Genomic DNA, 12,730 nt, shown 5'->3' on the forward strand with positions numbered 1-12,730 from the left:
TGTTTTTTTAGTTCTCTTTTTTTTACTAAACTAGCCCTTCCAAACCTTTTTTTTACAATTCAGTACACTTGTAGATACTTCAAAATTTAAATATAAAAAAAAAACCCACAAACCCTTATAGGGACTCCTATATACAGTAAAAATTATTAATTCTGAAGTAGAAATTTATATATGTCACTTTCCAATTCAGCGATTTATATTTGAAGATCGCCGAATCTAAAAATAGTTTATAAAACTAACCTAATTTTATTTTTATTATTAGATGTTTTATCTAAGACTAATAGTATGAATATTGGAATTATTGTTGTTCATTGGAGTTAATATTTTTCTCTATAAGCAATTTGCTAAATGACTAAACTATTTTTACCATCCTTCATTTATATTATATATTTTGTGAGGACAACGACATTTTTGTATGTGAACATAAGTGTCATAAATGATAATTCAGTAAACTATCAGCTACCCATAAAAGCAAGATATTTATATTTGTCCTATATATAGATATTAATAATTTAATCTAATTTTGGGCCAAAAGTCCTAATGTGGATCTTCATGCTATTTTAAAATAGATTAGAATGTCCAAGCTACTGTTACTACAATATGTACTTTCTGGATTCCATAATTCTTAAAAATAGAATTCTTTTCTTTTAAAGAATGAAATATATTAGAAATTAGGTTCCATGATTACTGAACACTCGTTAGAGTCGAAGCTAAATACTGTAGAAGTTCACTAGGAAAACTACTATCCCAGGTACAACCGTGAGCTATGGTTCTATCAAAATTAACAAGTCAATCATCGACATAATTAGCCTCTCTAAAATCATAAATAATTTTACAATTTTAATAATCATAAGTAAAATATTTAATATCAACAAATAAATTTTCCACGGCCCATGTTGATTTTGTGACACCATTCAATTCAATGCATTGACTAAGAGAAGTGAATCTCACTTAATAATGATATTTCAAATCTTTGTCCCTTCAAAATAACAGCAACGCATCAGAAAGGTAAAAGTCTTATTGGGCAGCCCATAGAAGGCGTCAACATCTTCTAGAATATATGGTATAATAAATGGCTACTACAGCTATGGAGCAAAAATAGGAAGAAAGAAGAAGAAATCCATCTATATTTGGTTAAAAAAAGGGCGAGTCTCTTATGTAATCATTAGGGTACACCCTTTTCTACCATCAAAGTTTATTATTAAACTTTTATACTTTAGTAATGAGATATAGGTTTAAGAAAAATGATTTAAATTAAAATCATAAATCATCGAAATACTAGTAAAGAGATCCTATTTAGATAGTTACAAATATACGTATCACTAGGGGTGGCAAAAGTTGGCATGATAGGGTAATTTACTTTCTAAATATGTTTGAGTTTAGTCTAATCAGATTTTGATTATCAACAGATCAATTTATTTATAATCTGATCCGACAACCCGTTTATGATACAATACTTCGCAAAGAGTTTAATAAATGGGTCATAATTATGTTTAAAAATTATGACCCATTTAATAAATAGGTCTTATTAATATTTACATTATCATGACATGATTCCAATCCAACTGATTGCTACTCCTAAGTTTCACTTGCCATGACCATGTTCATGATATACAATCGTTGAAGATCTTCTCTAGCAGCCTAACAAGAATATTAGATCGACTGACATGTACTCAACATTTGGACGTTGTATTCAATTGCAAGTCGTTCAAACAAGTAGACTAAAAACATATACCCATACGTGCTAAACAAGGATATGTTAATGCATCTCAAATTCTTTCACTAATAAATTATTCTTCCAGTCGAACACTTCTTATATGTCACGCAATATTTCTTCTAGAACCATGAACATGAATTTCCTTATTTGAAATTAAATTTTTAGCATGTATAAGTGTTGGCAATCATATGATCTTTAGGTAATTATGATCTATTAGAGTAATCGTCGATTTAAAAGACTAAAGTAGGCAAGTTAACACAAGAGATAATACAATTCTTTCTTTCAAAATTAAGCTGGCAAAAATACCATCCATGAGAGATTATTCTTCTCCTTCCTCCCTGCTCCAAAGTAGACTATAGAGATTCTCTTTAATTATAATAAAAGAGCATCACTACTTTATATTTAAATCTACCCTAAATATAGGACTAAATTACACGCTATGATCTTTGGAATCATTCAAATATTTGAAAATTTCTTTGAGCTTCTTTTCCCATCTAAAATTGGGATGCACATAACATATGGCCAATTTTTTTTACTTAGATTATGCTCATTTTTCTCCCAGAAAATATACTACGATATTTATATTCTCTCCCTTTCACTCTCTATTTGTCTCCGCCTTCTTCTCCTTTTCCTAATAGCAACCTCTAACGTGATATAATCTCTGACTATCTTTTACTCTTCTTCCTCTCAATCTCTCCACCTCTCTTTTCCTTTTCTCCATATTTATTCTTTCTTTAGTCGTAAGCTTTATCATAATATTGCTTACAATTTCACTTCTTTCACCTCCTCAAGTCAAAACTAACACAAGAATAGAGATGATGCGGTAAAATTAACTTTCTTTCAACTATATATTAGAATACTGTGGAAGAATTGAAAAAAATAAGTCCTGATACAAACAAAATGGTGGCAATAAATTAACAAGAATTTTTCTTCGTTTTTTATATTTTTAGTTTTGTCTCATCAGTTAGTAGTATGGTGGCGAGAAGTTGACGTCTTTCTTCTTGTATTAAAATATTTTAAAGTTTATGAGCCGTCAAAGTGGAGGACGTCATCGAAGCATATTCCTTTTGACCCTCACTTCCCGCGACACGTGTTCAACCGGAGTGTTGTAGCCGCCGTGAGGACAGCGACGTTCACATGTCCATCCGTCTATAAGATCTCGCCATGAGTAGCTTAACCAAATGGAAGAAACTAATTAATAGGGACTGAGAGCACCTTAGCAATGCAGAATACGGCGGAGAGTAAGTCACCGCCGCCGGATTTCCACGGCGCGCTGCACTCGGTGCAGAGACTGCCGACCAAGCCGTGGCGGAAGCCGGGTTTCCCGCCCCCGCCGAGAGTGTACCGAGTCGAGCCCAGGGGGTTCCGGCAACTCGTGCAGCGACTCACTGGTTCGACTCAGTCCTCGTGTCGGGCAAGGAAGGAGGCGGCGATTCCACCGCCGATCGAGCTGGCCCCGCGTGTCCCGTTACCGCCCCCGATAGCCCAACCGGGGAATCCGGAGGATGCGAGGCTATCCGAGTTCTCGTCGCCCTCGTTTTATTCGACTTGGTGCTCGTTCCCGCTTCTGAGCCCCGGGACCATGTCCGCCTTAGAGCTTGACAGATGAATTGTGTTAAGATAATTCTTGGATTTGATGCAAGTTCGATCGATCATATGAACAAGATTATTCACTTTCTATAATTATTCTTGCGTTTGAATTCATATCCGTATACTTTGGTAGCATATATGAAAGATAATTCTCCCACTATTCGTTTTATCTGATACTATTCCTATCATTATTTATTTATGACTCTTAAAACACTTGGTGGATACATTTCAAGCCCATCTAACAGTTAGAACTCCACCAATTTTGTCGTGAAATGGTTAATTGCACTTTGCTCTATCATGATTTATCTTAATTTTATAAAACTCATATGTACTTTTAATTTAAGCACTTTAAATCATTGTGATCTTAGCTAAAGTATAAATATATTTTTTTCTATCATATTTGATCAAGCATGTGTCGAATATAAAGATTCTTATTAGAGACGTAGTTACAAAGAATTGGATTAGATTTTTACCACATTCTAAAATAATACTAATCAAAATTTAACTTAAAAGGTATTCATACAGAAACCATTGGTTTTGAAGAGTATACGCATAAACATAAATTTTAGAAGATAATGCACCCAAAATAAGAAATTTTATAGGAGTATACATGTTAAGAAAGAACCCTTATATTAATGACTCCAACCATGGAATGAAAAATGATCTTTAATTTATCAACGTTTAGGGTCAGTTTGTTCTAGTTGAATCTTTCAATTTTAATTTGCTGATAACGAAGTGGGAAGACAAAAGGAGGAACTCTCTCAACTGGATCCTCTTGGTTGGCTTAAGGGAATTGTGCTAAGCCATCAAGGAGGGAGGATGAGATATTGAGCCCTTTGTTCTTAATGGAGTTAAGTGGGTAGGCAAAAAGAAGGAGATTTCTCAACTGGGTTTCTTGATTAAATTGAGGGAAATGTTCTCACCAGTGGAGAGGAGAGGAGGACTGTTGGGAAGAAGAAATGAGAGATTTTTAGGGCTCCAGAGGGTGAATATGAAATTAAGAAAAAAAAATTATTAGTCAATCTTACCTAACCCTCCAATAGTTCGGTATTGTACTAAAATAGTTTAGAGTGTTATGTAAAAAAGAGTAATAGTAAAGGGTCTAAGTAGAATTATTGCTCATAATTAAGTAAGACATAACTATTAGAGTCATGTCAACATAAATGATCAATTTTTTATCCGAACTTTTGAGTGCTTTGTGGTGTGATTTGTGTTCCTAAACATAATTGTAGGCCATCAAAATTGTATGATTCACGCATAGCACAACTAATAGTCTATATAGCCAACAAAATATTTTTTAAATGGTTAAAAGAAAACATACAGTGTATGAGTATTTTAGAATTTGAATTCCATCTGTACTAATTTAATCGACACACCATTAAATTTCCACTTATCTTAAAAAAATTATGTTATAAATAATCTTTTTATATGAAGGAGGTAACCCTAACTCCCATCTATGAGCATATTTCATCTTATATTTTCTTTCCTTGCGCCTTGCTTAGCACTTAAAAAAGGAGTTAAATCAAGGGTGAATGCTGTTTGGATTAGAAAGAAAAATCCAATCATTTGAGTTTTGTATATGAATTTTAGCAGATATAGGTCAAGATTTTTAACGATCGTTATAATACTCAGAAAGTATATATATATAAATAAGTATGAGGAACATTTGAGGACAATAGTTCAAACTCTTCGTGAGGAAAAACTTTATGCGAAGTTTAAGAAGTATGAATTTTGTTTTGATGATATGGCTTTTTAGGACATATAATCAGTAAGGATGGAGTCAAGGTGGATCAAAAAAAGATCGAGGCTGTTAGCAAGTGGCCGAGGCCTACGTCAGTATCTGAAATACACAGTTTTCTTAGATTGGCAAAATACTATAGAAGGTTTGTGGAGGGATTTTCACGAATTACCTTGCCACTTACTCACCTCACCAAAAAAGAGGTGAGATTTGAGTGGTTAGATGATTGTGAAAATAGTTTCCAAGAGCTCAAGCAGAGATTGATTTCAGCTCCTATCCTTTTATTTCCGACAGAGGGCGACAACTTTGTAATTTACAGTGATACATTCCGACAACTTTTATTGTGTTTTGATGCAGCATAGGAAGGTGATAGCTTATGCATATAGACAACTTAAGATTCATGAGAAAAACTATCCTACTTATGATCTTGAGTTGGCTACGATGGTTTTTGCACTAAAAGTTTGGCGTCACTACCTTTATGGAGAATCTTGTGAAATTTTTACTTTTCACATGAGCCTCAAATTATATATATATATCAATCAGTAATATCACAATTTCTTATAAACTCAGAAACCAAATATGGGTATGCGTCTAATATACAACCTATATACTGATGTGATTTTACCAATGTCCAATCCAAATCCGATAATATGGATAGAGACTTGCCTATGCTTCAGTTCATATAGACGATCACCAGTTTTTGCATTCAGAAAGAGGGAAAAAAAGTGAGAAGAAGAAGCAAGCGGATAGCCCTTGTATACATTTCATCATCACAAAGGCAAACAACAAGCTTAAAGAAAAGATCGAAACTGATGGATGCATATATATATATATATGTATGTATGATTGTATATAGTCTTCTTCTTCCTTCCCCTCAAGAAACTAATGAATACTTTTAACCGATCATAAAAATCTCATCTTGGAGAAGGAAGAGAAGATACAAGAAGCTAGTAGGTAGATGTATAGAATGATGCGATCAGGATTGCTCTCAGATGCCGGACTTGCCGAGTTTATCGGCGGATTTGAGCGTCTCTTCAATCAGGCGGCGAGCCTTCCTGCTTCGGATCTCGACCTTCACGCTCGCACTCTTGTCCATCTTCACGTACGGCTTCTTCTTCTTCTTCGTCTTCGTTGCCTTCTTCAGCAATCCAACCTTCGACTTTATGGCTTCCACGATGCTCCCCAATTGCTCACTCCCCATTAGACCCATCTCCCTCCCTCCCTCCCTCTCTCTCTCTCTCTCTCTCTCTCCTTTCTCTATGACTTCTATTTATCTCCTTGGTCTTAGTTGGTCTTTAATAGCAGCTTAATTGCCGTTTCTGATCACTTGACTTTCTTTCTTCTTTTAATCTTTGGTCAGCGAGTATTACTCGTTTTTCTTGCACAAGGAGGAGGGAAGGAGAGATTGTTTGCAAGTTAGACTGTAGGAAGTTTATGCAATACCATACTCATCAGGTCCTGATTGGTTGAAAAATCAATTTGAAGAGCCCGGGGCTGCAGACGATCTACTCCCATGGAGTGCTTCTAGTTTTTCTGTGGTGGGATTCTGTCCTCTCATTTAATTCATCGGTAGTAGTTATCTTGCTCATGACTAAGGAGATTATGAGTTCAATTCTAACCTCAAATAATATTATAGAGAAATTATTTGATGATTAGTAGTTTGGTGGCTTGGCTCGATTTGGTTGATGGCTCGACAGTGCGGTTAGCTTGGCAACGCAACGTCTTTGAATAGGTCTCGGCAGTATTTAGTTTGAAACAATTGTTCTGCGACGTATATCGCTTAAAGCATAGACTAGACAGCTAAAAGTTTGGTGGAACCTAAAATGCATCTGTATCTAGGGAGGGTCGGATTTTTATTCAGCCCATATCTAGTCTTCAGGGTCATGAATGATAAAAAAAATTTAATTCATCATTTGCGAGGTGGATACTGTTTGAAGTTTTCACAACTCACCCTTACTTTCTATGAATTATAATGAAAAGGTAAAAAAACTACAACGGCAAAGTGCTGTGTGTCCAAATTTTGGGCGAAAAATTCTCACCAAAATCAATGTGAATTATGACTTTGGTTTCACTATTGGCTTTTGAGGGCGTTGATATGGTTACGTACGAAGACGTAATTCTAATCTTGACTTCTAATTTCAAAGTTGTTGGTAATGGAAGATTTGAAATTAACTTTGAAGAAAACTAAGCAGGAAAAAAGAATAATAGAAATGATATCTAGTAATGGTGAAGATATTGATGTTATTTTTGAATGAGACCATTGTAATAATGAAAAGAAAAATAGAAGGATAGGCATATATGAAAAGAAAAGATATAATTATAATGTTCCTCTCAAAATAAATATATTGTAATATTTTAAAGAATATTCTAATATCAATTATGGTAATAATTATTATAATCTAAATGATTATGGCATATTTTTACTATATATTTTAACAAAGATTACTAGATTTTTAGTTTGTTTCTTATGGAGTTCAAACGATGACCGAATAGTATCCACTGAAATTTATTAAAAACTAAGGTCAACATGGATTCATAAAAGACCAAAATTAGGAAGATTTCTAGCTTTGACTTTTGTTTTGAATCATTACCAACTGAAACCTATCCATTTTGACCCAAACTGTCCAATTTTTATAGGGATTAAAATCGAAACGAGAACTAATAACCATCTTAAATTCTAACCTCAATGTTTTATCTTTTCTCCAGGTAACTTTATAGTTGCAATGCAAAATCTAGTATAGTTGAAGTGCCTAATTTTCAAGTCTCTGATCAAAATTAGAGACATTATTGGGAACTTAGCAAAGCCAATGTTCTAGCATTAAGGGGCTAACCACTAGCATGAGTGGTTGAACTCTTTTCTCTAATTAGTGAGCTCATGTTTGTTTTAGGATTATCTTTTTTCTAGCCCAAATCCGAAGACTATTTTTATGGAATTGAATTTTGACTCACGAGCAGAAAGTTGGTTATCGTGAATTTCCAAAGTTAAGGTGTAATTCTATATCAAATGGTTAGATTGTAGAATAATTTTGAGATTGAGATAAATTTGGAATGGATTGTGAAAAGGGGAGGCCAAAGAGACGTGGTGGTGATCGTCCTAGAGTTGTGGTAAGATGGTGGAAGATGACAATAGTGAAAGTCGAGGTAGTCGGTAAAAAAAGTAATAAAGAAGTGAAGTCGTTTCTTAGAAGTCAATGGGAGTGTGGCTAGACGAAAAGAAAGACAATAATAAAAATTCTAAATGGTGGCTAAGATTTTAAAGCTCGGAGGTAGTCGAGTAAGGAGTAAGAAGATAATCGTGTAAATCAACTTCAATAATCCAAAATGATTATTCAAGTGCACACCATACTATTTATAGGTGGTTCACTGATTCGATTAGACTTGGCAATAGAATTGAACATGTTCGAATCTTATTGCCTAACATAAATAAAAGTACTTAATTAAAATATCTAAACTAGGGTTTCTTGTCGTCGGGTGTTCGAAATTTTCCATCTCGTGAGTAAATGTGCTTAAAAATCTTGAGAGCGTTCGAATGCCACGCACTATTTCGAGATTAACTCCTTTTACTGACATTTTTAGTTCTTCCACAAACAAACCATTAACAAACTGTTACATATCAAATTGTCCAAAACTACTTTTCTAGAATGAATAAAAAGAATAAATAACTTCACTGTTCTGCCTTATTGCTCCTAAACTATAAAGCAGAAAAAAGAATAGAAAGAAATCTGGAGCTGATGCAATAATTAAGAGAGCCCGTCCTGATTTTGGAGCACTGTGGGGTCAACTTTGTTGATAACAACTCATGACAGGCAAGCAGCATCCACTACAAATTTGGTCCAACACCATTCACCACCACCATGCACATCTTGCTTGCAGGACTCAAACTAAACCCATTTCCATTCATCATAACAAGGATGCAATTATTAAATAGCTTTGAGCAGGGACCAAAGGAAAAAAGAAATATATATGGATGGAGATGCAGGGGATCGAACCCTGTACCTCTCGCATGCAAAGCGAGCGCTCTACCATTTGAGCTACATCCCCAATTTCCAGATTGAGGAATCCAAGTCTTAGTGATAAAAACCATCTTTATTCATAGATACGGACGCAATTTATATATGCTACCAGTTCATATGATACATATGTGCTCATCTCATCAGACCAAAAAGTAAAATCACGACCAACACCATCATACCATGCCATATATAGAGTTCACACTGGTTATACTAGTACTACTGCTAGTACTATTACGACATGCGGACACCCGCATGCATATTTTCACACTACCTTCAACAGTAACCGACGCACTTCTTCTTGCAGTCGATGGTGCAGCCGCCGCCGCCGCCACCGGCGCCGTAGTTCTTCCCCGATCGGCTGTAGGAGGTGAAGCACTTGGCTGGGCACGTGACGCGCTTCTTGTAGCATGGGCCCTTCTCGTTGCAGACCACCGAGGTGGGGACCACCCCACCCTTGGCGTAGCCTCCGCCGGGGCCACCGAAGCCGGCTCCCCAGCCGCCCCCGCCGAACCCGGGGAAGTTGAAGCCTGGGCCTCCGCCGAAGAAGCCGCCCGGGTCTGGTCCGAACCCAGGGACGCCGGATCCGCCGCCGTGGCCGTGGCCGCGGCCTTTATGCTTGGACTTGAGCTCGGCTTCGATGTCGCGGGCGGCGGAGGAGAGGAGGGTGGCGGAGGAGAGGAGGAAGTATAAGAGGAGGAGAGTGGAGGTCTTCATGGGTTTAGTTTACCTTCTCCCTTTGTTGCTTCGCTTCTTATTATTTGGTTTGGATGATAGAGGAGAAGAAGGGAAAGAAAGGAAGAAATAGGATCAGGGAAGCATTAAAAGAGGTGAAGACGGTTGAGAAAGTGACACCTGGTAGGTAGGTTTAGGGTAATTAAGACGCGGCGCAACTCATGAACGTGGTTTCGGTGGCAGGCCGCTTTGGCAACTAGTGAAAGTGATCCAAATGCTTCACACGCTGCTTCTGCTTTATATCTGAAGTTAAATTTATATATTTTCTTGGCAACTCTATCTAGTGTAATATTAACATATAATATAATTTACACACACAAAAGAAGAAGATTATTTTGTTGTGGATATAGTCTTCCTTACTAAACCATGGTTAATTAACTCTTATTCAATATTCCACTTAACTATGGACTAATGGACTCCACAGAATCTAATGTCAACAACTGCGTGAAAAAAAGTGACTCCCACTGACAAGGCGCCCACGGGCATGCTTAATACTCGGCATTTGGCGTGACAAAACGAACAAAACTAAGTGCTACTGCAAAGTTAAGCTGTTCGTTACATTCACACCATCTGTTCAACTGGAACCTACTTTTTGAAGCTAAGCTTTGATTTTTAATATGAACTCAACTCTCAACCCTCAACTTTTACCGTTTTGCATTCACAATGGCCTCTTTTATCCGGGATATTTATCCCGCATGAGATAAATATAAGTATAAGAAGTCAAAAAGAACGCACCCAGGTTCCACTTTGTATTTATTCTTCACTTTCTATCGTGGCAGGCGTTATCCAGTGACATCTTATTCTGGTACCCAAATCTTGCAGTATTCCGTTCTCACCTTTTAACTGGTAGTCTAGTAAGAAACTTTTTAAATAATACGTTCAATAATTTTACGATTAAACCCTTTGCTTTTGAGATTTTTCTCTTTTTCTAAAAAAAAATCGACTATTTTACCTACTAATTATGAAATTATTAAAATAGAGGGTTCTATTTAAAAATTTCGTGTAACCAGAATAAATGTGAAAACGAGAGAAATAGAGCGCGCGCGCGTCTCCGACATGGAATTAAAGCTGATAACCTTCGGATCCTCCACAGCCTCGAGTGCAAGAAATTCGTGCAACGGGGGCTGCACCTAGTCAATCTCCTCATTTATTATCCATTGATGTATCCACGTGGAGGTCAGGATTTTTATTGACTTTCGTGGCTATCTAAGCTGTCCTTTTATTCTGGCATCATTTATTCCTCCTTTATTAGATACGTCTATCTGTGAAGTGGTAAACAATGGTGTATGCCTACATGGACGAGGACGACTGCCATGATCCAGTAAATGAGATTAATCGAAAGAAGTAGTGTATTATGATAGTAACATAGTCTAATTAATTAGTGGATACTATATCTTCCATGGGTGTTATGACAATTAATTGCTTTTATAAGATTAATGATTTGTCTTGTGATGGATCCAATTGGGGACCCACCCAAGTTGGGCGAGGAGATTTACAGTGGGCAGTTGGTGGTTGTAAGCTGTAATGGATCTTGTTGGGAGAGCTAGCAAAGTGTCTTGGCGGTGGAAATTATTATTGAAGTCAACATGGCTACCTATTGGCGTGTTAGGATTTAGGAGCTCAGAGCTAAGAGTGAGAGCTCGACGATATAATGACTTAGAGTTTAGATTGAATAACTATATCCGTTAGTTTAAAATTTAGTAAGACCTAAGTGTCTTTGTATCGAGATAGGATTAACTTCTTATTCAATTCATATCTAGTTTTTGAGCTTTTACAAATTCATTGTATATGAAAGGGCGGACCAATTTGTACAAATTTTGGTTATTAATGTGTGAGAAATATTTTGTAACTTTGCGGCCACTAGTTATTCTATTTTCTTTTCTTATCTTCTTTTAAATAAAAAAAACCTCATCGCAATCAGCATCATTTTTTTAGAGAAAATATGTCATTTTAGATTTTTTTTTTCAATTCGTTGAAGATGGTTTAATACACAAATTCAAAAGGGAAATATAATGATGATATTTTGGCACAAGCATCATTCTTTGTTGCAATAGAGTAATGAAAAATAGATTAGCAAGCCTTAGGGCAAAAATAGTAAGAAACACTACCTTGATCAGATAGTTGAAGGTACATAGCCCTTTAAAACCTAAAAAGCTAAAAAGGAATTCCTAACCAACAACAATAGAAACACTATAGAGAAAACAACAACAACAACAACAACAATAAAAATGATGAGTTCATTGGATATGGTGAAGCCACACCTCTATTGAAGACCTCTAGAATAGGACTTTCACTATCAACCCCTCAAAGAAGACCAAAGCTGTTGACGTTATAGTGGAAATCCAATTGCTTGGTGGCAAACATAAAACCATACTCATCAGTGTCACAAAAGTTGCTAAGTCACAACAACGGAAGGCATGGCAGAAGGAGGCACCATACGTAAGAGACAGTAGAGATGATATAGTAGGACAGGATACATAAGAAAGTAAAGTTTACTGAGGCCACAAGAGAGGGGCAGCAAGAGAAGGGTGGTGCAATCAAGAAGGGGTCGAAGATGGAGAACATAAAGAGCTCGCTAGATCAAAAGAGTAGCTAGGGTGGCATGAAAGATGCAGTGTGAATAGATGAGGAGATGGAGAGAAAGATGGAACACGGAGCAAAAACAGAGCAAGAAGGGGAAATGAAAGACTTGGGAAGGAGAAGGCATATCCTTTCCCCTAATTATTAGGGTTCGGAGAGAGGAAGGAGGAGATTGTCGATGATAAGAAATCCTCTAAAAGAGAGGGAAGACCTGTGGCCAAACCCTACCCTCAGCTAGGGCGAACGTGCTGGGAGAAAAAAAAATTTAATATAAATAAATGTATAAATATCACCTCATTACTAATATATATTTTCTGCATTTGCTTTCATATTTCATTCTAGCTTCCAAATGACAACTTA

The 12,730-nt window shown here is 36.3% G+C and overlaps 3 protein-coding genes and 1 non-coding gene across 4 annotated transcripts; 1 reads left to right on the forward strand and 3 right to left on the reverse strand.

Annotated features, from left to right (window-relative positions):
- The first annotated feature begins 2,939 nt into the window (after positions 1-2,939).
- On the forward strand, positions 2,940-3,326 carry LOC140762144 (uncharacterized). Its single transcript, XM_073099769.1, has one exon. The coding sequence runs from the start codon at positions 2,940-2,942 to the stop codon at positions 3,324-3,326; it is 387 nt and encodes a 128-aa protein (XP_072955870.1).
- A 2,402-nt stretch (positions 3,327-5,728) lies between these two features.
- On the reverse strand, positions 5,729-6,283 carry LOC140763643 (uncharacterized). The gene has a single exon (XM_073101928.1). It carries the CDS (start codon positions 6,253-6,255, stop codon positions 6,034-6,036), a length of 222 nt encoding a protein of 73 aa, XP_072958029.1. The 5' UTR covers positions 6,256-6,283; the 3' UTR covers positions 5,729-6,033.
- A 2,730-nt stretch (positions 6,284-9,013) lies between these two features.
- On the reverse strand, positions 9,014-9,086 carry TRNAA-UGC (transfer RNA alanine (anticodon UGC)). The gene has a single exon. It is a non-coding gene; the product is annotated as a tRNA-Ala (tRNA).
- Positions 9,087-9,112: 26 nt separating this feature from the next.
- On the reverse strand, positions 9,113-9,896 carry LOC140762786 (uncharacterized). The gene has a single exon (XM_073100736.1). The coding sequence runs from the start codon at positions 9,770-9,772 to the stop codon at positions 9,332-9,334; it is 441 nt and encodes a 146-aa protein (XP_072956837.1). The 5' UTR covers positions 9,773-9,896; the 3' UTR covers positions 9,113-9,331.
- Positions 9,897-12,730: the final 2,834 nt, after the last annotated feature.

Source organism: Typha angustifolia, chromosome 7 (genome assembly GCF_048772165.1).
Source record: "Typha angustifolia cultivar Huaian chromosome 7, ASM4877216v1, whole genome shotgun sequence".
Taxonomy (NCBI): domain Eukaryota; kingdom Viridiplantae; phylum Streptophyta; class Magnoliopsida; order Poales; family Typhaceae; genus Typha; species Typha angustifolia.

Bases quoted from the DNA above. Each gene is read 5' to 3' on its own strand.
- LOC140763643 (XM_073101928.1), bottom strand. From the start codon at position 6,255: ATGGGTCTAATGGGGAGTGAGCAATTGGGGAGCATCGTGGAAGCCATA.
- LOC140762786 (XM_073100736.1), bottom strand. From the start codon at position 9,772: ATGAAGACCTCCACTCTCCTCCTCTTATACTTCCTCCTCTCCTCCGCC.
- LOC140762144 (XM_073099769.1), top strand. From the start codon at position 2,940: ATGCAGAATACGGCGGAGAGTAAGTCACCGCCGCCGGATTTCCACGGC.